This window comes from Arachis hypogaea, chromosome 13 (genome assembly GCF_003086295.3).
Source record: "Arachis hypogaea cultivar Tifrunner chromosome 13, arahy.Tifrunner.gnm2.J5K5, whole genome shotgun sequence".
Classification (NCBI taxonomy): Eukaryota; Viridiplantae; Streptophyta; class Magnoliopsida; order Fabales; family Fabaceae; genus Arachis; species Arachis hypogaea.
In genome coordinates this window covers 134964767-134989980 of record NC_092048.1, presented here as the reverse complement: position 1 = coordinate 134989980, position 25214 = coordinate 134964767, and the positions used below count along the sequence as shown (strand labels likewise).

Here is a 25214-nt window from a genome sequence, read left to right as displayed (position 1 = left end):
AACAAAATAAACAGACCGTTTTTTCATATTTTCCTTAGCATGAAATGAAAGTGTCACCATCACACTAAAATAAAGGTTGCTTGTACGGTTATATATTTCTTAAAACCTAGATTGCCTAGGTGATGAGCTAATTTGAAGTGAATTTTAAGAATTCACATGCCATGCCCCCTGCTATCGTGATTTCGTAACGCAGAATACTTGCAACTTATGATACTCTTGAAACTTGTTCACATATAAATAATATCGGCTTTGACCTTTGACCAGCTAGTAGCTTAACTCTTGTATCCAAATTCAATATATTAATTCATTAGTTATCATCCAAATTAACGTACCTGTCACGTCAAACTTCACATGTGTTATTAGTGGGTTTGTTACGCTTGCAATTTCTTTCTTTGTTTCCTTCAGTTAAAGCACCACTCTCTCTTTTTCAATAAGACTTGGCAGAACACAACCATCACAAAGTTTCTTCCTAACAAAACACAAACCATGAAGGTTCTTTTTCTTCTGTTACTTGAATTGCATTCTTCTGTGTCATAGCATGTCCTTCATTTTACTTTGTAACATGTCAATGTTGTGTTATTTTTTTTACTTGGCAGGAATCTTTTAAGGTGGAGCTCTGGTCAATTTGGCTATCTGGGTTAGTCTTGATTGGTCTTTCTCTCTATGCTACTCAGAGGCTACCTTTGCACAATAAGGATCAGAGCAGAATCACTATCTCCAAGCTCAACAACAACGTCGCATCGGATTCAACAGGTTTGAGGATTACCATATTCACTGCTCCTAAACCTTTTAAGGGCTCCACTGGGACAAAGCAGTCACTGGCTGTTCAATCATGGCTTGCTCTATCTCCAAATGTTGCTGTTGTTTTGTTCAGCAAGGATCCTTCTGTTGCTTCCTTTTCTGGAGATTTTGGCTCCCGGGTTTTGGTTGATACCAACATTGATTTCACGTATGTTTGTTAACTTTGAACTATAGTATTTATGAATTGATATTGATTGCTTAGGCGAAATATTTGCATACTCTTGGAGCACATTCCTTCATTTTGGCCTCTAATCCATGTTTGTTCATTTATGTTTCCAGCTTCCTTGGTACACCTTTTCTTCATTCCATGATTGCAAGATCACACTCATTCACATCAGACATATATGTTATTGTTGATCCTGAAACTGTTATCCTTTCCGGATTCATCTCCACCTTAAACCATGCTTATGAACTTGACCATGATTGGCTTCTAGTTGCTTCATCACAAAATGTGTCTCACTTCCCATTTCATTTGGACAATTCTGGGAAACATTGGCTACTAGACAATGGGGAACATGTGAAGATCCATGAGGTAACAAAAGGTAACTCAATGATTGATCAACAAACTCGTTGAACATACTATATTGAATTTTGCTTGTTCTTTCAGATTCAGAAAATGCTTCAGCAGAATTGGCAGGGGAATCAATGCTACACAAGCATGATCATTGCATGGAACAACAATGATGCGCCTCTACATAATGGAGTTCTTCCTCCTTTCTTGTACAATAAGGGTATACACAACAATTGGCTTATTCATGAAGCAATGTCATCTGAGTTCAGATTTGTGTTTGATGCTACTTTGACCATCACAAGTTTCCATCTGAATGGTGACCAGGATATTGAAAATAGGGAATGGGAGTACATTGGAAATTCTCATTTAGGTGCACATTATGGCTCATTCTTCTTCAGTGAAGCCAATTATTCTAGCATTCCCAAACTTTTCAAGTGTTATAAACAATACATTATTCTTGACACTGATAAGAACATTGTTTATCCGATTCGACACAGTAGAAAGATGAACTTGTGGAAGGAAAATATTTTCTCTTCTTGGTTAGAGAAAAACACCATGCATTGCATTGCTTGTCTGAAATCACAGATCATCAGAATATTGGATTGCTCTCTAAAGGGTCAAATGAAAACTTCAGAGCCTCTGGAGATTCCTTTCTCTTTAGAATCACTCCTTTCGATCTCGGCGGATGAAACCAAAACCATTGTTCTCACAACTGCTGGATTTAGCTATAAGGATATGCTGATGAGTTGGGTTTGCAGATTGCGAAAACTGTCCATTGAAAACTTCATTGTTTGTGCTCTAGATCAGGAAACTTATCAATTCTCCATCTTGCAGGTGTGTGTTGATTTCCTGCCTGAAAAATTTATATTTCAAAGTAGTACTTTTGTATCTGAATGCAATTTTTCTCTTTCCCTTGTCGTGCTTTCGGTTACCATAGGGAATTCCAGTTTTCAAAGATCCATTAGTACCAAGTAATATTAGTTTTGATGACTGTCACTTTGGAACAAAGTGCTTCCAGAGGGTGACAAAAGTGAAGTCAAGAATGGTCTTAAAGATACTCAAGCTAGGTTACAATGTTCTTCTTAGTGATGTGGATACATATTGGTTCAAAAACCCAATTCCCTTGCTTCAATCTTTTGGTCCTGCTGTTCTTGCTGCACAGTCTGATGAATTCAATAAAAAAGGTGCTTATTCTTCAATCTCACTCGAAAATAAAGCAGTCAAGTAACAAGAATGCATAAAAATTTTTTCAATTTTTCTAATATGTTTTAAAAATGATCTTCTGTTTTTGCTTGTGCAGGACCAATAAACCTTCCGAGACGCTTGAACTCTGGCTTCTATTATGCTCACTCTGATGGTCAAACCATTGCTGCAATGGAGAAAGTGGTGAGGCATGCACAAACTTCAAGCTTATCTGAGCAGCCAAGCTTCTATGACATGCTGTGTGGAACAGGAGGATCCAACCGTGTCGATGATAATCGATGTGTTGAATCCGAAACAAACATGACAGTATATTTCTTAGATAGAGACCTTTTTCCAAATGGTGCATACCAAGATCTGTGGCAGAAGAAGAATGTGAGTGCAGCATGTTTGAAGAAAGGATGCTTCATTATCCACAACAACTGGATCAGTGGGAGGTTGAAGAAGCTTGAGCGCCAAGTCATGTCAGGTTTGTGGGAGTATGACTCTGGCACAAGGATGTGCCTGCAGAGCTGGCACACTATAAAACCATGAAGTTAATTTTGATGAACCAATTCAATTCCTTCTTATCTATTCTAGAGACAGTTTTTGTTCTCATCCAAGAAGACATAGCTAAAAGACATGCCTCAATTTTGTTTGTGAATTTTGAATGCCTTGGTTTCATCACTGCTTCATAGCCGGCCGTTGAAAACAAGATGATATTTGGTGGTAAATCATACTATAAATGCCATTTTCTTTGCTTTCGCTCTTCCGCTACCTAACATCATCTCCCAAATTACCATGTTGGATCAGATAGGCTGCAAAACTTTCGGTTGCAGGCTATGCTGAAGCGTGTTGTTCACAAGTTAGGCCTGGTAGAGGACACTAAGAAAGATTACAAGAAGAAAAACAAGGCCAAAGGAAGCAAGGCTTCCTCAGAGCTAAGCTCAAGATCAAGGGAGTTATTTGTGAAGATAAAGCATGTAGGTGGACAAAAGGATCTGTACAAACATGCAGTTCCGGTGTCAAAGTTGATGAGAAAGCATCATGGGATGTGTATTGCGCTGCCACAAGTCTTCAAGGATCCTCACAATGCAGTGCTCAATGAAGGAGAGGTTTTGCAGCCTGGTCACAAGTACATCCTAATCTCCTTCAAGGATGTGGACAAGCTCAAACGCAAGTTTCCGGCGCAAGGCAAAACCAGTAGGTCGAATGGGGTGGTGGCGGTGGAAAAGATGGACAAAAAGGCCAGGTCCCCAAGTGGACACAAACTCAAAGCTCAGAATGGAGTAGCCGGCCGAAAGACACATGATGAGATCACATTCACAAAGGAGAATGGCAACATGAAAATGCCAAATGGATTTGCAGGCCAAAAGAGGTTGGAAACAAAGACAATTTTGTCTCCAAGTGGAAAATGCAACAAAGGGCAAGCCAAAGTGGCAAATGGACTAGTTGATGAGAAGGAAGAGATAGTGGACACAATGGTGGATGGATCTCAAGGTGGAGATGAGGAAGAACAGTCTCTTTTTTCCTCTGCAAGGGACTTCTATGTCCCTAAGGAGAAGAGATCGGCGAGACCTTGTTCGAGACCAAAAGGGCTAAAGGGGAGGAGTCCTTTTGTGCCACCTCTCCCAAAGGGAAGATCATATAGAAGTATGGGATGGCAACCAAGCCTCCCAAGTGTGAAAGAGCTATCACCATGATATTTTGCTAAGGTTTTACTTTTTCTTTTGTGTAACTCCCTATTCTGGTATGGTATTATGCCTTGCCTGCCACTTATTACTGATTTCATCTCACGGATCTGATTTCTAATAGGTCCTGCTACATCTTCTTAATAAAATTAAAACTCATCTCCACCCTTGTATTTGATAAAACTGTTTACTTATGCATAAGATAGAAACTTTATTAGAAATGAGGGAGATGTGTAGTGCAATTTACATGAAAATACTGGTAAAAATGTAGAATCAGTTTTGGAATAACAATGCCTCAGCTGCTACTTTTTGGATTATGATATCTCTATCACAACTCAATATTCAAATTTATCTTCTTTATTTTCTTGCATGGAATATGGATTTATAATGCCAAATTTGAACCGGACAATTTTTTACATCGCTTTAGATGTTACTGGTTACTACTTTGGTATTAGCTGCATTGTTTATCTTCAACAAATTTTCTTTCTTCTTAAAAAAGCTCATCTCATACTTCAGCTCTACTTGCCTGATTTACTACTCTTGCAAAATTTTCATAACATCAAGAAGTCTAGAAACACAATCGAATAAACAGAAATAGACTGAAGAAAAAAATGTTAATGTGAATCTATTAAGTACAGATATAATGTATTTCCAATGCTTGTGCTGAAGCTTTGATTTTAACCTGTAGTTGTAACATGAACCTACTAAGACAACTTGTCACTCACATTATCTTGGTAAGTTCATCTCTGATGGGAAATCAGCATAACTAATCACAGGCTTGGCTTAGGATCCAAACATAAAAGATTCATCCCTCACCAACTTAGTTAAGAACCTACCCCAATGTACCTGTGCTGCCACATCAATCCTCATCTCCAATCCATACCACAAAAAAAAATCATGTGAAAGTCGGCGCAACTAAGATGAATTTATTGATCTCAAAAACACAAGCACTCTTCACATCTTTGAACTCAACTCATAAAATATAGGCCAAAATCTTAGTCAAGATCCATGTGTATAACACAGATAGCGCAGCGCCAACCGGAATAGTAACTGCCCAGGAAGCCACAATCTCCTTCACAGTTTCTGCTCTCACATTGTTGAGACCCCTGGCGAACCCAACCCCCATAACTGCACCTACAAGAGTGTGTGTTGCTGAGATTGGTAGCCCCAACCTTGAAGCAAACAGAACAACAGAAGCTGCAGCAAACTCAGCAGCAAAACCTCTTGTTGGTGTGAGTTCTGTTATCTTCTTCCCAATCGTTGCTATCACTCTATAACCCCACATCATTAGCCCCGCGACGATTCCAAATCCTCCCCAAGCAAGAACATCGATTGGAATAACAATCTCAGTAGCAGTGCCTCCTTTGGCAGCACCTTGAAGGATAGCTAGTGCACCTGCCAATGGACCTATGGCATTGGAGACATCATTGCCACCATGAGCAAACGACATGAAGCATGCTGAGAGGACCTGCATATAGCCGAATACACCATAAACTATTTCCAGTTGAGTACCCTTTGGACCTGCAACATCAGATAGTAATCCTCCTATGTTTTGGTGGACAGTAGTGTCTTCTTTGGTCTCAGGATGTTCTTCTTGAGTGTTTGACTTGGCAAGAAGATGTCCAAGTTGTCTTCTGATGATTCTGTAGACAAGAAAAGCACCGGCCGCTCCGGAAGCTAAGGCCTGTGCCAGAGCCAAAGGAATGCTCTGGCTAAGAGGGAATGCCATAAAGGAAATCGCAGTTACTCCAAGAAATACAGCAATTGGTGCTGCAGCTGCTGCTGCTTGTCCTGGGTTTGGTGCACTGTACACAAACTGTAGGCCAAAATAACTTCATAAGATTCTGGAGACCTTAAATAGCAGTTTTCATGATCTCCTTTTTGTAATTAAAAAGTTTCTGTAATTGGTAGAAGCATGAGATCACAAATCACAACTATTAAGATTGTTTTATAAATCTGTGCTGACCATCAAATCTATTTCCCATGTCATAATTGTAAAACAGATAGAGTAGTCTAAACTTAGTTGTAAATTATCTGCCTTGTTCTATAAAAGCCTTATGTTATACTGCTTTTTTTTTCTTAACATTTTGATTATTAATTTTACTGAAGTATCATATATCATTGAAACCAAATCAGCAGAAGTTAAAACCTTGAATGTTTTGCAAGTTGCATTAAAGAGCATACCCTCCGGATGCATTTGTAGACAAGAAATGACGCAGCTGCTCCCACTAGTGGTGAGATAACCCAAGAAGAAATCACCCTCGCCAGCGAACCCCAAAAAACCGCTCCAGCGCCTCCATAGGCTAGACCAAACCCCACCATTGCTCCCACTATGCAATGTGTAGTAGATACTGGCCAACCATAGTATGATGCAATCTGCATTGCACAAAACCATAACATAAATACCTATTCAAATGCATTGCTTCTTTGCATACATCATTCTGTTCTGTTCTTTAGTAACTGTCAAAAAGGCTCATTTTATAGTTGTAAATATAAACAAAACTATGTTTAAAAGTACATAATCATCAATTTTAATGTTGATTTTTTTTTTGTTCATCCTTTTTTAACTTTCTGATTACAGCAACACTATTGTGAATCTTAAGGGGGGAAAAAAGAAAAAGGAGACAAACTGCATTGAACATATCATACATGTTACACTAAAAAATCTAGACAAATAATCAAGTAGCCGCACACTTTATATGTTGGTACCAAATTATACTCAAGGGACATTATACCAATGTCTTTCCAATAACAAAAAGATTATTAAAAGTGATTCATTGACTTTGAAATTCTAGGCAGGGAATAGTATTTGGTGTTTGAATCCAGCTGAGTTATTCAAATAACAGATCTTTCGATAACTACAATTTCACTAGCCATCTTGTTATTAGCTTTCCCTTTTGTCTACTTATAATTCTTTAATACTCTAGTTGCTGAAGTAAAACAACTGGAGAAACAGTGTACTATGTTAGGAAAAATTCACATTATCAATCACACTGAAAAAAGAAAAAAAGCATTTGTTTGCAGTTTACATTGTATATTGCAAATTGCAAGTAGGAAAATAAAAGTATATTTAATTAATTATTGGAATTGAGATAAGAAAGCGCATGAAATTTATAGTTTTTACCTGTAACCAAGTACCAGCAGCAGCAAGAGAAGAAAGCAAGCCAGCAAAGAGAAGAGTATCCTTTCCATGGAATACATTAGCGACAAGAATTCCCTTCTGCATTGTGCTTGTGACATGAGCCCCCATAAACAGGGCCCCGGAGAATTCCAACACGGCGGCCGTGAGCACGGCCTGGCGGAGAGTCAAGGCACCAGAGCCGACGGAAGTGCCCATGGCATTGGCAACATCATTGGCGCCAATGTTCCAAGCCATGTAGAATCCGAAGAGGAGAGAGATGTAAGAGAGAAGCTTGGTCTTGAAGGGCAAAGCTTGTCCCAAAGATCCCATGAAGAGTGGGAGTGTGAGTGCAGCCATTGCCATGCATATTGTGATAGCTGAAGCTGTACGTGAAGTAATGTTGAAGGCTTGTGCAAAACCTGTTACTTTTTCTTCCTTGTTCTCTGTTGCTGTTGAATGCTGACCATTCAGTTCTTCTTCTTCTTCTTCCCCTTCTGCGAAAGATGATAAGGTAGCGAAAGGGTTCACCCAGAGTTTGCTATTATTTGAAGCTCCTTTGAACCTGAGAATGGCGAAAGAAGGCTTTTGTTGGAGAGTGTTAGTAGTGGTTGGGTTGATTATTTTGGTATGATAACAAGTTCTTGGAAGAAAAGAAGGAGATTTTGTTGAAGAGAGGCGATAAGCTGAGAGATTCATGTCTTCTTTGTAACTAACTAGTATAATCTGAATGGGATTATTCAGGAAGCTTGGCCATGATTGAAGAAAGAGAGAAAGAAAGAAAGAAAGAAAGAAAGAAAGAAAGATGGGAATAATGTTGGTTTGGTTAATGGAAGAAATGAGTGGTGATTGTTGATTGTTCCTCAGCAACCATATATCCTTAGACCATATAGCAACAAAAAAATCAATGTTTATGGTTGAAACTTGAAATTGGAAAAAGGAACCATTATCCTCTCTCAAATAGTGTAAGTGTGTCCGAGTGAGTTACACGTCTACACATGAACTTGCATTGACAATTCTTTCAAGTTCTAAATAAATCAAATTTGTAACTTAGTATAAGGGGAGATAAGCTATATGTTTATCCATGGGTTACGTACGTTCACAGATCATGTCACAAATCACTGTCACTATCCATTGAAGAATCAAGAATCGCAATTTTTGTTAAATACATACATGTCTAGTAATCATTGCCTAACATTCCTTATTAATGCGTTGAGTTTGTTCATATTAATGCTGCTATTTTTCTTATAGTAATACAGAGGTTTATACAATCTATTCTTTTTTGTATTCAAAAATATTATTTTCATATTTGACATCAATTATTAAAATCAGTCACTATGTATTTATGTTAAATATATGTATTGTTTAATTTATTTTTAATATATATTTTATATTTGAACATAAATTTTATATTATTAATTAATTTTAATAGTTAATTTTAATATACACGTAACATGGTTAGTTCTTACTACATACATATCAACATATACCAGTAACAAGTTCACATGAGCTTATTCTCCTATTAGCCTTCTTTCACCATCCAAAATGTTAAAACTTTTCACATATATACCTTTTTTTCTTATTAATTTATTACTCGCCAATTCAAGTTGGTTTTATGGATTTTTTTTTTTTGGTTAATTAAGGATATTTATTATTTTTTTTTTTTTTGGTTTCCCACGGTATCCCCCAACCCGGCAGATCAAGGACTAATCCGTCGCGGTACTGAGCTCCATTTAAGGGTTTGCCGCTGGCCAATGGGTTGCTGCATGCACAAGGCGGGATTCGAACCCCCGACACTTGCTTAAGCGGACTAGTGAGCTAACCACTAGACCAACCCAACTTGGTTAATTAAGGATATTTATTACTTGGTAAAAAAATTAGACATGATTTTTCTAATAAATGGGCCTCTTCTTCACTTTTGCCCCCATTGTAAATGGGCTTAACCTTCCGTAGATCCAATATGCTTACATTGAGCAAGCTTATGCACTGAGGACCAAAAACAAAAGGAAGCTCCAAGAGGGAAAAAAAAAAGGAAGCTCGAACGTCACATCTAAGAATTTGTAGACCCAAAAAAAATTTGAAAAAAAAAAAAAGAAAAAATTTTTGAGAATAGAATGTGCTGAGTTGTGAACTTGTGGCTATATTTGGTGAGCAAGAATCCCCAATTCGCATGAATCAAGTCCCACAAACAATAATAACTATTTTGATTTTATTATAACTTGAAAATATTGAGTAATTGTATGTGATTTATCTCACACTGAATAGGTGTTAACTCTTAAGATTACGTACATAAGTTATGTATACAAGCAGCAAAGCAGTGGCCATGTATATTGTGGTACGTTAATGAAAAGTAGCATCATCCCTCCCCGTGGCCCCTTATATAGTTGGAAGAACAACTGCGGTGAGTCGTTTCATGAAGACCAAAATCAAATCCCAAGAGTGGCACTACAATCTATGTATGTCTTGTTGAAAACTGCATATGCTACCTATAAACTATAATTAGGAAATGGTTATGTTGAAGGGAAATTCTCTTGTGAGGATGCCCAAAATAAGTATTACATGCTGACGTGTTAAGTTTAGATTGTAATGTATGTAAATTTTATTGATTGTCAGGGGCGGAACTAGATGAAATATTAGAGGGGGCCAAAAATATTTACACAATAAAATAAGATTAAAATAAAATTTTAAGGGAAGGCTAAACTGAAATTTACATATAATTTATATGTAAAAAATTAAAATTAGGGGGGCGATTGCCCCCCTTTTAATGTATGTAGCTTTGCCCCTGTTGATTGTAGAGTAACTTTGAATTTTTATTTTCTGTTTACCAGTAAGATTAATGATATTGATTCATAATTAAGTGTTTATGTCTGTAGCATATTTGAGTCCGTAAAAAGAATATTTTATTTTAGAGAAAATATCACTTTTCTCTCTTATGAAATGTTAAAATGACACTCTCATCTTTTCTATTTATAAAATGTAAATTCCTCTCCTTTATAACTTTTAAAAAACCTCACTTTAATCCATTTTAATTTTTTTTGTGTTAACTAATGTTAATTTTATCTATTTTCAAGAAAAAATAAATTATTTTTTAACAATAAGAATGAATTCTAACAACAATTAGATGCAAAGAATTAACAACAACAATCAAAGAAAACACAATTGACATAAATTGCATTAAAAAAAAATAAGAGAAACAAAAGTAGATCCACAACAAAGTATAGAAACAAAATAGAAGAAATTACAACAAGAGAATGAAAGAACAAGATATAGAAACATAGAATTAAAAGGTAGAAGTAGATGAAAGCAAAGATTAAAACCTAGATCTAAGAGGAGAGATTAACCTAAACCTAATCCTAATTCTAGAGAGAAGAGAGAGCTTCTCTCTCTAGAAAACTAAACTAAAAACTAGATCTAAAGTTGTAATGTGTGTCTCATGGTGTGAAGTGATTCCTTCCCCTTTAATCCTTGGTTCCTTTTATCTTTTCTCTCCCAAAACTCAGCTCCAAATGGGGCCAGAAACCCCTTAAAATCGCCAGGCACGAGTTTGACTAAAAGAATCACGTGCGGCCTTCGGCGCATTCGCGTACAACGTGCGTACGCATCCATGGAGCATTTCGTGATCCACGCGTAGGCGCATAGTGCGCGCACGTCCATGGGCGTTTTCCAAATATTTGACTTTTCATGATTTCTCCACTTTGTATGCTTTCCTTTCACTCCTTTGATCCTTTCCTAGCCCTTTTCAATCAGAAATCACTAACAAACACATCAAGGCATCTAGTGGAATCAAAGGAAGATAAAAAATAATCAAATTAAAGGTCTAAAAAGCATGTTTTCACATCTAAGTACAAATAAGGAGACAATCACAAAATCATGCTATTTCATTGAATAAATGTGAGGAAAGGTTATCAAAATGCTCTAATTTCAACACAAGATAAACCCTAAAAATGGAGTTTATTAACCTCCCCACACTTAAACCTTAGCATGTCCTCATGCTAAACCAAGAATGAAGCAAAGGGTATGACATTTATTCAATGCAACTAAACTATCTAAATGCAAACTATCTAAGTGCAACTAACTATATGAATGCAGATGCTTGGTCAAAACAAATCAACCTCCAAGAGAATATATGTAAGCACAAGGGCTTAAACAATGGAAATCAAATTCAACCCACAATTATATTGAATTATCAAAAGGATTTACAAACTTGCATGAATATAGATGATAGTGGTGAATACATGTAATTGAGCAATCGAACCCTCACCGGATGTGTATCCGCTCTATTCACTCAAGTGTTTAGGGGTTGATTCACTCAATTCTCCCCTAATCATGCTTTTCAAAATTTGTTCTTCATCTAACAATCAACAATCATTCAATGCATGCATACAAATATCATGAGGTCTTTTCCATAAGGTTGTAATGGGGTTAGGGTCAAGGTAGGATCATATATAGATAAGTGGACTAGAATTTGAATCTTTGATTAACCTAAACTTTCCCACCTAACCTATATAATAACCTATACAATTAAGTACTAACCTAACTACACATCCTTCACTTTTCACATACTCGTGCATTTTCTTTTGATTTTCACAACACTTATGCATTGACTCTTATTGGACTCTACTTTGGGATATTTTGTCCCATTTTTATTGTTTTTGTTCTTTTTCTTTTCTTTTTCACATTTTTTTCCTTTCTTTTTTTTTTCACCTTTATTTTTTAATTTTTTTTTCTTTTATTTTTCTCATTTTTTTCTTTCTTTCAAGCTACATACAGGAACATCAATGTATAAGATCTATACATTTAATCAATACATGGGTATGCACCTAATTCCCAAATATAGAAATACAAAACACCCTTTTATCCCAACCAATGTTTCCAATCTCCCCAAACTTGAATAGTAAACACTCTCACTAGCATAGACTAATCAAAGATCTAAACAAGGGATTTTTATTGTTTTTCGCTTTAGGCTTGTAATGTGCTAAAATGAAGAACAATTGGGTATAGCGTAGGCTTAAAATTGGTTGACAATGGAGAGTAAAAGGTAGGCTATTTGGGTAAGTGAACTAGTGAAATAATGACCTCAATCATATAAATGTATGAATACAAGGAATAATTGGACATATAGAATTAAGCAAATCAATTATCACAATCATGGGAAGAGAACAATTTCACACAAGAAGGAAAATAAGTGGTTATAAGATGTAACCACACAATTAGGCTCAAAACTCAAGATTATTGTGTTCTTAGCTCAAGACATGCATCATAAAATATGAATTCATGCAAGTTCATCAAAAATTTCTCAATCAATTGGGGTGGTGCCCTATAGATAAATTCTTTGGAAAGATCTCCTTGTTTTGGCTAGGCTTATTCTAAATGCAAATGCAATATTGTGATTGAAAAATTTTAAAAATTTCTTAGTTAATCCCTTTTTCAATCAAAACGGTGTCATATGTAAAAAGGGTCAACTAGGTCTCAACAATTCAAAATATTTTTCTAATCACAACCAAAAGCTAAAACAAGCTAAAACAACTATATAAAGCAAAAGTGCATATATAAAGCAAAAGTGTAAAATCCAACAAACTAAACAAAAGTATCCACAATCCACAATACTAATATGTACAATGATCCAAAAGGTGCAAAATAAAACAAAATAACATAAACTAGGAGATAATGTCCGAAAATGTTCACCAAATTCACCGACGGCGACGATGGTGACCTCCCCACACTTAAGATGAAGCAACGTCCCCAATGCTACGGATCGGGCTCATGGTGAGGGTCAACAGTCGCATTTGGCTCCGGCTGGGGCTCAGTCTGGGGCACTGGCTCCTCGGGAGACTGCTGAGTATCCTGGATAGCCTGCGTCTGTGGAGGTGCCTCCTGCTGAGTCGGTTCCCCAACATGTTCCTCCTCGTGCTTTGCCTCGTGATCCTCCTCATCGGAAGTGGGAGAGTCGGGAAGAGGGGGTAACTGAACACCCTGTGCTGCAAATGCCTGATCCACTATATCAAGATGCCGCATAATACGGTGCTCACTGCGCTCCATGAATCGAACCAGACGCTGAACCAGAAGATAGGTCGGCTCGGGTGCTGGTGGTGGTAAAGGTGCTACTGCTGCTGCTGAAGAAGATGGTCCTGCCGCTGCGGTAGAAGATAAAGGTCTAGCTGCCTCTACTGCTGCTCTAGCTCGAGAGCGGCGCCTGGATGGGGGCTTCTCGTGCACCCATGTACCCCACGGAATAGTAACATCCTTGTCGTCGTCTGGGGGTGGTGTCACGTCATCGTCGCTCCATAGGGCACCGGCTAACTCAATCATCCTAGTGATCAATGTGAAAAATGGTAGTAGGCCACGGATGTGTGCTCGCCACATGCATCGCCTGATCAACCGGAGGAAGTATATATACCTCCTTCCCTTCCATAACACAACCAATCAGAAGAAGCATATCCATCGGAATCTCAAAAAAATGGGTAGTAGGCAGGACATAGTGGGCGAATATCTGTTGCCAAGTCCTAGCCTCTCTAGACAGATAAGTAAATAACATCCCCTTGGGCCTCTTGTTGTCAGAATCCATCGCCCAAGGGGTGTTCGGTGTGGCAATAACGCACTTCAGTGCCTCATAATCAAAGGTCATAGCATTTATTGCTATCTCTGCCTGCTGGTATGCACATGTGTCACCAGTCCAAGGTAGGCAATGCAATACACCCTCAATAGCAGTCTCAGTCACTAAGATCTGCCCTAGGTGGACTGAATCAAGAGTTGTGCGAAAGAAGTTGTAGTAAAACTCCTTAACCCATGAAGTGTTTATTCTTCCCAAATCCCTATCAACAAAGCCTAAGCCCAATCCCTGAATACAGGGATTAATGGAGCATCTCAGGTCGTTGGGCAGGGCCAATTTCTTCTCAATGTTCAAATTTTTCTTCCGATAAGTAGGGAAACGAAGCTCACAGTACAGATTGGAAAACCTGGCTGTGTCAGTGGGCGGTAGCTGCTGATTCTCCTTATCCACTTCATTAAGTGGGTTCTTGGCATAGTTGGCATTAGGGGAGATAGTAGAGGCATGACGTGCCTTCCGTTTTCTTGAGGTAGTAGTCTTGGCTTTTCCTCTATTCGACATCGTAAAAGACATATGCGATATGATATAAGCATTTAGCCAAGTAGAGGAATAGCAAGCAAGGTAAGATATATTCATGAAGTGAGTGAAGAAGAGATAATTCTTGGAATGCCAGTAATCACAAGGTAGAAAAGAAAATAAGGTCACAAACCAAGAATGCAACAACAATCACATCATGCTTGTTCATTAAGCTCAATGAGCATCATACCAAAAAAGAATGGTTAAAGAGTTAGTTGAAAACTAAAAAGAAAATCAGTATGTTAGGCAAGTTAAAAGTTAGAAAAACTAGTTCAAAGGTTAGGGGTGTGACGATCATTTGCTTAATTAAGAAAAATGCACAAAATTAAGGATAACGAGCATACTCACAATCATGAGGGAGAAGAAGTCATTGATGATGAAATATGAGATTGCAAAAGAAGCAATTAATTGAAAGTAAGTCATCAATCAATGTCACGGTCGCGTATTATGCAATAATTGGTGTTACCAAGGGTAAAATGCACTTTGTGTAACATAAACCAAGTTAGAAACCAATTTGAATCAAGTGGGTTACACAAGTGAAATGCACCAATTATTGTAAAAGAGCGAACCGTGTTCAAGAAAATTGTCAAGTTAAATCAAATGGTGAATGTAGCACAATTCAAAAGGCATTTGATTAACTTGAAAAGTGAAAGCACGTAAAGGTTCGAATGATATCACGGGAAACAAAGTAAAGATATGAAAATGCCGACCAATTCATCCTATGAACTGAACTTGGCGAGGTAAAGAAATCTGAATTTTAAAAGTTACAAGTTCGGTTCTAGGTGTCAAGTTTCAAGAACAAACAGTTTCCAGAAATTTGGGCAGCATTCCGGTAGTAATTCGGATGTTCCCGAATAACAAAAAGCAACAACAATTCATATATGTATCCAGGAATTTCATCAAGCAGGAGAGAAGCATGGAATACATACACAGACAGCATGAAACACAACTCAACAACTAGAATTCAGCAGGGCAGCAGTGACATAGCAGCATAGCAATAACAAGATGTATACACACAGAAGAACACACCATCCATTATTCAACAAGGCAATGTACAATCAGCCATGTTGGTTAACAAATACGGAGCAATTATCAGGCCTATGATCATCTAACCACAACCTAGCTAACTAACAACATACATTTCTATCTATCTTAACAAGCAGAAGTAATCAACTAACTAACTAAGCTAATCATACCAGAGTTAATGAAAAACAGTAAAGACAGAGCAATGGGGGCAAGATGTAACCTGGGATGTTGAAGCAGAAATGAAAAAGGAAAATAGAGGACGCAGATGGTTGATGATAGCGCCGCCCAGTAGTGGTGGTGGCGGACTCACGGCGGCGTAGGGAGCAGCGCGCAGAGTAGTGGTCCGGAGTGAAGCAGTGAGAGTGAGAGGCCGAGGGTGAGAGAGAGAACACAGAAGAGAGAAAAGAAGAGAGGCTGGAGGAGAGAGGCAGCGGTAGTGGCGTCGTCGGCACGGTGGTGGGTGGTTACAGGGATTGGGGTGGCTATGGAGGTTTGAGAGAATGAGAGGGAAGAGTGAACGTTGAAGAGAAGAGGGAGTGAAGGTTGCGCGACTGCGCTGGGTTCCTCGCGTGGATAGGGTTAATCATTTTAATCCACGCGTGCGCGCACGGTGCGCGTCCACGTGGGTGGGAAAATGAGTGAGTGGCGCGGAAGCGTCCTGTGCGCGTCCGCGCAAGGTGAGTTGGGCCAAAGGCTTAGTGCTAGCCCAGAGTCAGCACAACTCTCGGGTTATAAGCCTGGAAACTGCGTCAGTGGATCGACACGCATGTGGCATGTGCGCGTCCGCGTGCATTGCAAATTGTGCGTATCGATGCGTATGCGTGCAGTGCGCATACGCGTGCATGAGGTTATGCCAGGAGCTTAGTGTTGGCGCAAGGGTGGTCCAACTCTCTGAAAAATGTATGGGCCTGCATCCGCGTATGGACATATAAAATTTTTTATCGTTCTAACTAAAGTTACAAAAATAAATACTATCAAAAAATTATTCAATCATATAAATTTATTAAATCAATTTTTATAATTTATTTATTATAATTGATTTGATTTAGTGGATGAAAGAATAAATTTAAAAACACTTTCACAAACATGACATGCTAGCTTCATTATTAAGTACAAAAAATTGATTTTAATAATATATAATAAGTTAAACCAACCATCATTATAAAATATTACAAAATAATAATAATAATCATTTTAATATAATTAAGTTTAAAATATTCATTGATTAAGAAGATTTTCAACTTCTTGAATTCAAATTTATCTATTTGGTGTAAATATAAAATCAAGATATATAGCTATAAAAATTATTTGTGTCATAGATCTATGTACAAAGTATATGAATATTAATATTAACATTTTTTTACGGTCATGTCAAATATTATTTATTGACGGTAAGATGTGAACAATTCTACTTCAACAGTTGTATATAATAGACAATATAAATATAATATTATAACAGTTTATATATATATATATATATATATATATGATAAAATACATGTTTTACGCATTTTTTTAAATACATTTATAATAAGTTAAAAAAATAAAATATTCTCATTTTACTTAACATAAATTGCATCAACTTATACGTACGTAATATTAAAAAAAATAACATATTAAAAAAGATAATTAAGTTTATGATTTACTCTCTTCAATTATTTTTTAAACTTAAAATTTTGATCTTTATTTTTTCTTCTTTTATTCATCATCTATATTTTTGTGCTTATTATATCTTGTACAATAAAAAAGTTATGTTGTCCAATAGAAACAAATTTTATTTTTTTGACTATCTCCATGTATTACGGTCTAAATTTGACAAATAACATTAACACCACATGTTTATTTTCGCTAATTAATTTTCATATGGAGGTCACGTTGGGGCAACACAGCGTTATGGGAAAGCTTTGTGCTTTACCTGCAGTGTGGGATCAGTCTTGAACGAAATCGGACCGTGCGTGTTGGAGGGAGCTAATCGGACGGTCCGTCTTGCACACACAACATGGAGGGTCCGAGTTGTGAAGAGCCTTCCACGCGTCGCAGCCCCCTTGCTCCCCAGGACGGTGCCTCCTCAACCAGCATTGAAGTCTTTACTTCCCACACCTATCTCCGAAACTCCCTCAAACCATCGTTTTTATTTATCCCCACCCACCCAGCAACCACATTCTTCCTTCTTCTTCATCCTTCAACAACACACACAACTCCTTCATACAAAACAGATCAAGATGCTGAAGAAGAAAAGATATAGAGATGTTGATCGTCCTGGGTATCATATTGTAAATTATCTCAATTATGATAATTATGTAAGTGTATTTATTAATTTTTTTTAATATTTCAAAATTAGTATTAGTGTTGTTAGAAAGTTAATTATAGTTATTGTTTGAGGTAGTTTAGAAGATATATAACAACCTCAGTATTATAATTATTGTTAATGTTATCATCATTATTATTTTTATTATTTAAAATTATAATTACAGTTGTTAGACTTTTAGTTATAGTTAGTTGTTGTTGCGGCATGCGTGGTGTAGTAGTCTTAGCGTTTTAGCTTATTATTATTATTATTATTATTATTATTATTATTATTGTTTAAAAATTTACTGATTATTACTAGAAATTTAATTAAGATTGTTGTTGTTAGTAGTTCAAGTTAAGTTAAGAGGGTGACATTATTATTATTATTATTATTATTATTATTATTATTATTATTATTTAGAAATAAATATACTGAATATTTCTAGAAATTTAATTAAAATTATTGGTGTTAGTAGTTCAAGTTAGGAGTATATATATAAGTGACATTATTATTATTATTATTATTATTATTATTATTATTATTATTATTATTATTATTATTATTATTATTATTATAATATGTAAATATGGTTGGAGAATATTTTAATCAATCATAATATTTGAGTTAGAGCAATTATAGATTAATAAAAAATAATATATGTATAGAAATTTTTGTAATAATTATAGAAATTATAATTAATTATTTAACATTCATAATTAATTTTAGAAGTTATAACAGTATAAGTGATAGAAATTTTTGGTAACAGTAAATAAAGAAAGATTTAGGGTGGCGATTAATGTAGAGGATTTTTGATTAACAATTAGAGTTTGTAAAATATAATACAATGTGTTAGCTTTCGAATAAGGTAATCAATTAAATTTAGGAGTTAAAATTTATTACTTAGTAAATTGGATTTGGTCAAATTGTTTGTCTTAATTAAATTCAGTAACTATGTATGTGGTGTGATTTAATTTAATGTTTGTTTGTGGAGTTACTAGTGATAAATGATTAATAATGATAGGTAATTAGTTGATAAGTTAGGGTGCAATGACTACATTTGGTAATTAACAAAAAATTTAGCATGATTTTATTTAATTAGTTGCTCTGGTTAGAAAATTATGATTTTTTTTGTAGTAGTGATGAACGGATTTTTGACGGTTTAGAATTTCACAAATGAAATCTCGTTGAAGTATAGTCTCTAAACCAACAATAATCCTTTCATGCAAAAATTTGTTTGTCACAAGTACAAACCCCTAAAATCTATAAACCGAAGTATTTAAACCTCGGGTCATCTCTCAAAGGACTTGCAGGGTAGTGTTCTTGTCAGGCACGGACCCACCTTCATGAATGGGGGGGCACTTGCCCCCAGTGACATTTGATATTTTTAAACTCAAAAAAAAAAAATATATATATATATATATATAATATGCCCCCACTTTAAATTTTAAATGACCCCACTACAAATAAACTAAGCCCAATTATTAAAAGTCTAAGCCCATTTTATTTTTTTATGATTTTGACTATTAGTTAACCTAATTAAATTTAGTCTTCTTCTGTTTTTAAATCCTAGCCGTCACTCATTTATTCTCTTAAACCCTTTTCTTAGTTTCATATTTTCAATCTTCTTTTTCTATTCCTTGTCTAGTGGTCATCTTCTCTTCATCAAAAGGTAAATTTTAAATTCTCTATTTTATTTTATATAGCTCTCTATGACTCTATGTATCTTTCAATTTCATTGTTTCTCTTTTTGATATTTTCAATTGCAAATTTTAATTCAAACAATTATAGTTTAAGTATTAATCTATTTTTTATTCTTTTCATGAATTTATATATTTTATTTTATTCTCAATTTAGTGATCCTTATTATTTATTTGTTTATCTTTCGTTCTATTCTATTATATGTAATTAGATTGCATATAAATTTTTAAAGTGAATTGATCAATTTACTAATTTAGAATATATATTTTTATTTTTAGAAATAGTAATGGAGAAATATTTCAAAAGAAAGCTACCACTAGAATCTGAAGTCACTCCATTATTCTCTTCTAATAAAAAGAAGTTCTTAGAATTCAATGTGGAAAGTCTGGTAGCTGATCCTGGACAACGACCCAAAATTTCAAATTATGATCCAAATGACAGAGATGAAGTTAGACGAGCTTATTTGCAAAAAGGTCCTTGTCAACCAAGAGAACATGATTTTGCACAAACATATTTTGGAACTTCTCTCCGTAGATTTAATGCTGATTGGTTTGATGAATTTGGCAATTGGTTGGAATATAGTATTTCAAAAGATGCTGTATTTTGTCTTTGTTGCTATCTTATGAAACCTGATGGTGCGAGTGGTGATGCTTTTGTAAAAGAGGGCTTTTCAAATTGGAAAAAGAAGGAGCGATTACAAACACATGTTGGAAATCATGATAGTGCTCATAATCAAGCTCGAAGAAAATGCGAAGCACTCATGAAGCAAAAACAACATATTGAAGTTGTTTTTCAAAAGCATTCAGACCAAGCTAAAAGAGATTACCGAACTCACTTAACAGCAACAATTGAGTGCATTAGGTTCTTATTGCGACAAGGATTGGCCTTTCGTGGTGATGATGAATCGCACAATTCAAATAATCAAGGTAATTTTTTGGAGCTTCTTGACTTTCTTGCTCAACATAATACAGAGATTGATCGTGTTTTCAAAAATGCTCGTGGAAACCTTAAGCTAGTAGCACCTAAAATTCAAAAAGATATTGTTAGAGCTGCTGCAAGTGAAACTACTAAAGTTATTATTGATGATCTTGGAGATGATTTATTTGCTGTTTTAGTTGATGAAGCTCGAGACATCTCTGTTAAAGAGCAAATGGCTGTTTGTTTGCGGTATGTGAACAAAGAAGGGATTGTAATGGAGCGATTTCTTGGCCTTGTCCATGTTTCTAGCACAAATGCGTTGTCATTAAAAGTAGCTTTGGAATCTTTATTAACAAAGCATAATTTAAGTTTAGCAAGAATACGTGGACAAGGTTACGATGGAGCTACTAATATGCAGGGAGAATTTAATGGCTTAAAAAGTTTGATCTTGAAAGAAAATGCTTGTGCTTTTTATGTTCATTGTTTTGCTCACCAACTTCAATTAGCACTTGTGGTTGTTGCAAAGAAACAGGTCGAAATTGCACTACTTTTTAATTTGCTTGCTAGTTTGTGCAATATTGTTGGAGCTTCTTGTAAACGTAAAGACATGCTTCGTGAAAGTCAAATGCAAAAGACAATTGTTGCATTACAAAATGGAGATGTTTCTAGTGGGCGTGGCTTAAATCAAGAAACAACATTGAAAAGGGCAGGTGATACTCGATGGGGCTCACATTATGGTACAATACTTAGCTTGATTTCTATTTTTTCTTCCGTGGTAGAAGTTCTTGAAGTTATTGAGGAAGATGGAAATAATCCTGAACAAAGAGCTGAAGCATGCCAATTATTGAATCATATTCAATCTTTTGAATTTGTATTCAATTTACATTTGATGAAAAGTATATTAGGAGTTACTAATGAGTTGTCTCAAGCTCTACAAAGAAGTGATCAAGACATTATAAATGCTATGACATTGGTTAAAGTGTCCAAGCAACGATTGCAAAGTATAAGAGACGATGGTTGGTCCTCTTTGCTCAACGAAGTTTTACTATTTTGTGATAGTCACAATATTCTTGCTCCAAATATGAATGATATATTTGTAACACAAGGAAGATCAAGGCGCAAAATCCAAAAGGTCTCAAACTTGCATCATTTTCAAGTTGAATTATTTTATCAAGTGATTGATAGACAACTTCAAGAGCTTAACAATCGTTTTACAGAGGTAAATACTGAGCTACTTCTTTGTATAGCTTGTTTGAATCCAAGTGACTCATTTTTTGCATTTGATAAGGAGAAGTTGCTTCGTTTAGCTGAATTTTATCCACATGAATTCTCTTCTACTCAAATTTTGGCACTTGATAGTCAACTTGAGAATTTTATATTGGATATGCGTCTTGATGATCAATTCTCAAATATAAATGGAATCAGTGGACTATCTCAAAAGTTAGTTGAGACAAAAAAGCATATTGTTTATCCATTGGTATTTCTTCTGTTGAAATTAGCTTTGATTCTACCTGTGGCAACAGCATCAGTTGAAAGAACATTTTCTGCTATGAATATCATAAAGAGTCGACTTCGTAATCGAATGGGAGATGAGTGGTTGAATGATTGTTTGGTTACATATATAGAAAGAGAGACATTCAATCAAGTTGATAATGAAACAATTATTCAACATTTTCAAAATATGAAAACAAGAAGAGAAGTACCTTCAAGATTTGAAGCGAAGAAAGTTAGCAGCTAATGTAATTTTTGGTTTTTTTTGTATTCGAATAATTAATGTGCACTTTTATATTTTTAAATTTAAATTAATATATATTTTGATAATAATGTGTATTATTTTTGCCCCCCCACCATAAATTTTCTGGGTCCGTCACTGGTTCTTGTTATTGGTTATGGGCTTGTTTATTTTGGGGTTTTGGATGAGGAATGTGAATAGTAAATGGTAGGAAAACTTTATTCACAAAATGGTCTTGGCAAGGTTTGGTTGTCAAGGGTCTTCATCATTATCACTAGCCACAAGTATGGTAGTTGCAAGGATTAATCCCACTTAGTCATCCTTAAATCGATTAACAAAGGAAAGTCAAGTGAGTTATATCAATCCTAGTCCATAAGTCCTAGCTTTCCACTAATTGGATTAATGAAGGCTAGAGTTAATGGCTATCAACTATCAATCAATTGGACACTAGTGACTCAAGAAATCCTAAGTTACCTTCTCAAGCCAAGAACATAAAATTCTAGTCTAAAATTCTTCCAAGCATTTAATCAAACACTTGGAAGGCACAAAAGAAAAGTATAGTCAATCACAACAAGAATGAATTCTAACTACAATTGAATGTAAAGAATTAACAACAACAATCAAGGAAATAACAATTATCATGAATTACCTCAAATTGCATTATTGAAAGAAAATAAAGAGAACAAGAGTATCATGATTACAAAACCTAGAAACAAAATAAGAGAAATTACAACAAGAGAATAGCGATAGAGAGAAGAACCAAAGTGTAGCAATCATCAATTGAAGGTAGAAGTAGAAGGAGACTTGAATTAAACCTAGAACTATGAGATCCTAATCTAACCCTAATTCCTAATCCTAATTCTAGAGAGAAGAGAGAGCTTCTCTCTCTAACTCTAACTACTTCTAAAACTAAACTATGACTAATGATTAAAAGTAAAAGTAAAGTATGAAAAGTATGTTGATTTCCCTTCAATCCTTGGCTTAAATAGCATCAGAAATGAGTTGGATTGGGCCCACAAGGCTTCTAAAATCGCTGGCCATGTTTGCATTAAGTGGGTCATGTGCCACCATCGGCGCGTCCGCGTACCGTGCGCGTGCGCGCCCCTATGCGCGATGCAACTATAGCAAATAGTATATCGTTTTGAAGCCCCGGATGTTAGCTTTCCAACCCAACTGGAACCGCATCAATTGGACCTCTGTAGCTCAAGTTATGGTCGTTTAAGTGCAAAGAGGTCGGCTTGACAGCTTTCCAGTTCTTTCATTTCTTCATGAGTTCTCCAACTTTTCATGCTTTCTTTCTTCATTCCCTTGATCCAATCTTTGCCTCCTAAACCTTAAATCACTTAACAAACATATCAAGGCATCTAATAGAATCAAGGTGAACTAAATTTAGCTATTTTGAGTCCTAAAAAGCATGTTTTCACTCTTAAGCACAATTAAGAGAGAAGTTATAAAACCATGCTATTTCATTGAATAAATGTGGGTAAAAGTTGATAAAATCCCCAAAAATTAATACAAGATAAATGCTACAAATGGGGTTTGTCAACCTCCCCACACTTAATCCAAGCATGTCCTCATGCTTAAGCCAAGAGAGAAACAAAGGGTATCAACATTTATTCCATGTAAATGAACTACATGCAACCTAAACTATATGCAATTAAATGCAAAATGGTTTTACCTACTTGGTTAAAAATAAATCAATCCTCCAAGTCATACGTGCACAAGTAGGGCCAAGATCATATAACGATTCATGAATCCTACCAATTCGAATATCAAAATGAAGTTCAAGTAGACCTGCGAGAAGAACGCTCATGAAAGCCGGGAATCAAGGAATTGAGCATCGAACCCTCACCGGAAGTGTTTGCACTCTAGTCGCTCAAGTGTGTAGGGTCAATTCTCTCAGTTCTCCCCTAATCATGCCTTCCAAGATTTGTTTTTCATCTAACAATCAACAATTATTCAATGCATGCATACATGTATCATGAGGTCTTTTCTTTAGGTTGTAATGGGGCTAGGGTCAAGGTAGGATCATATATGGCTAGTGGACTTAGGATTTGAATATTTGATTAACTTAAACTTTCCCTCCTAACCTATATAATGACCTATACAATTAAGTACTAATCTAACTACCCCTTCCTCACATTTTCACATACTCATGCATCCCTTTTCATTTCACAATACTTATGCATTGATCTTTATTGGACTTTACTTTGGGACATTTTGTCCCCTTTTTATTTCTTTCTTTTTCTTCTTTTTCTTTTTTTTTTCCTATTTTTTTCTTTTCTTTTCTTTTTCTCTCTTTTTTTTTCACATTTATTTTTTTTCTTTTTTTTTCTTTTTCTTTTATTTTTCTCATTTTTTTTCAAGAATATCAATGCATAAGGTCTTACATTTAATTAACGCATGAGTATGTACCCAATTTCTAATATTTACAATAATAATACAAAACTACCCTTTTATTCACCCAATGTCCCAAGGTTCCCACACTTGAATGATACTCACACACACTAGCCTAAGCTAATCAAAGATCCAAATAAGGACTTTTATTGTTTTCCGCTTTAAGGCTTGTAATGTGCTAAATTAAGAACAAAGTGGGTTAATCGTAGGCTCAAATTTGGCTAACAAAGGAAGATAGAAGGTAAGGCCATTTGGGTGAGTGAGCTAATGAAATGATGGCCTCAATCATATAAATGCATGAATACACCAAATAATGGACATAAAGAATCAAACAAATCAAAGATCACAATCATAGGAAGAGAATAATGCACACAAGAAGGAAAAATAAGTGGTTATAAGATGTAACCACGCAATTAGGCACAAATCTCACTTGCTTATGTTCTTAGCTCAAAACCATGTTCCAAAATAAATTCTTTCAAGCAAGTTCAACAAAAATTTTCAAATTGGTAGGGTGCCCTAAAAACATAGTTTTTTTTTTTTTTTGGAAAAGAAATCATCACCATAACCAAGTAGTCCTAATATGAAAGAAGTGGTAAGAATATGTACAAATTCTAACTAACATGCAACCTATCATGCAATGCAATAGCTACTCTAACAAAGAAAAATAAAAAAAAATTTGGTGTTGAAAAGGAAATTGTTACACATGGAGATCGGTCGAATGACCTCCCCA

General features: G+C 35.6%; 3 protein-coding genes across 3 annotated transcripts; 2 read left to right on the top strand and 1 right to left on the bottom strand.

Annotated features, from left to right (window-relative positions):
- The first annotated feature begins 397 nt into the window (after positions 1 to 397).
- LOC114925081 (beta-arabinofuranosyltransferase RAY1-like) lies at positions 398 to 4365 on the top strand. The gene is made up of 6 exons (XM_029291756.2): positions 398 to 492; positions 597 to 949; positions 1081 to 1333; positions 1409 to 2146; positions 2250 to 2496; positions 2613 to 4365. The coding sequence occupies exons 1-6, from the start codon at positions 487 to 489 to the stop codon at positions 3044 to 3046; spliced, it is 2031 nt and encodes a 676-aa protein (XP_029147589.1). The 5' UTR covers positions 398 to 486; the 3' UTR covers positions 3047 to 4365.
- Positions 4366 to 4712: 347 nt separating this feature from the next.
- Positions 4713 to 8352, bottom strand: LOC112733855 (inorganic phosphate transporter 2-1, chloroplastic). The gene is made up of 3 exons (XM_025782953.3): positions 7307 to 8352; positions 6367 to 6558; positions 4713 to 5998 (listed from the first exon to the last, which is right to left on the bottom strand). Exons 1-3 carry the CDS (start codon positions 7997 to 7999, stop codon positions 5156 to 5158), a joined length of 1728 nt encoding a protein of 575 aa, XP_025638738.1. The 5' UTR covers positions 8000 to 8352; the 3' UTR covers positions 4713 to 5155.
- An 11371-nt stretch (positions 8353 to 19723) lies between these two features.
- On the top strand, positions 19724 to 22093 carry LOC140177758 (uncharacterized). Its single transcript, XM_072210920.1, has one exon. It carries the CDS (start codon positions 19724 to 19726, stop codon positions 22091 to 22093), a length of 2370 nt encoding a protein of 789 aa, XP_072067021.1.
- The last annotated feature ends 3121 nt before the right edge of the window (positions 22094 to 25214 follow it).

Excerpts from the sequence above, each read along its gene's own strand:
- LOC114925081 (XM_029291756.2), top strand. Across the intron at positions 950-1,080 it reads GATACCAACATTGATTTCAC|CTTCCTTGGTACACCTTTTC; the intron begins GTATGTTTGTTA and ends TTATGTTTCCAG. Across the intron at positions 1,334-1,408 it reads AACATGTGAAGATCCATGAG|ATTCAGAAAATGCTTCAGCA; the intron begins GTAACAAAAGGT and ends TTGTTCTTTCAG.
- LOC112733855 (XM_025782953.3), bottom strand. The coding sequence starts at position 7,999 with ATGAATCTCTCAGCTTATCGCCTCTCTTCAACAAAATCTCCTTCTTTT. Across the intron at positions 6,559-7,306 it reads CTGCTGGTACTTGGTTACAG|ATTGCATCATACTATGGTTG; the intron begins GTAAAAACTATA and ends TGTGCAATGCAG. Across the intron at positions 5,999-6,366 it reads TCTACAAATGCATCCGGAGG|TTTGTGTACAGTGCACCAAA; the intron begins GTATGCTCTTTA and ends TTTGGCCTACAG.
- LOC140177758 (XM_072210920.1), top strand. The coding sequence starts at position 19,724 with ATGGAGAAATATTTCAAAAGAAAGCTACCACTAGAATCTGAAGTCACT.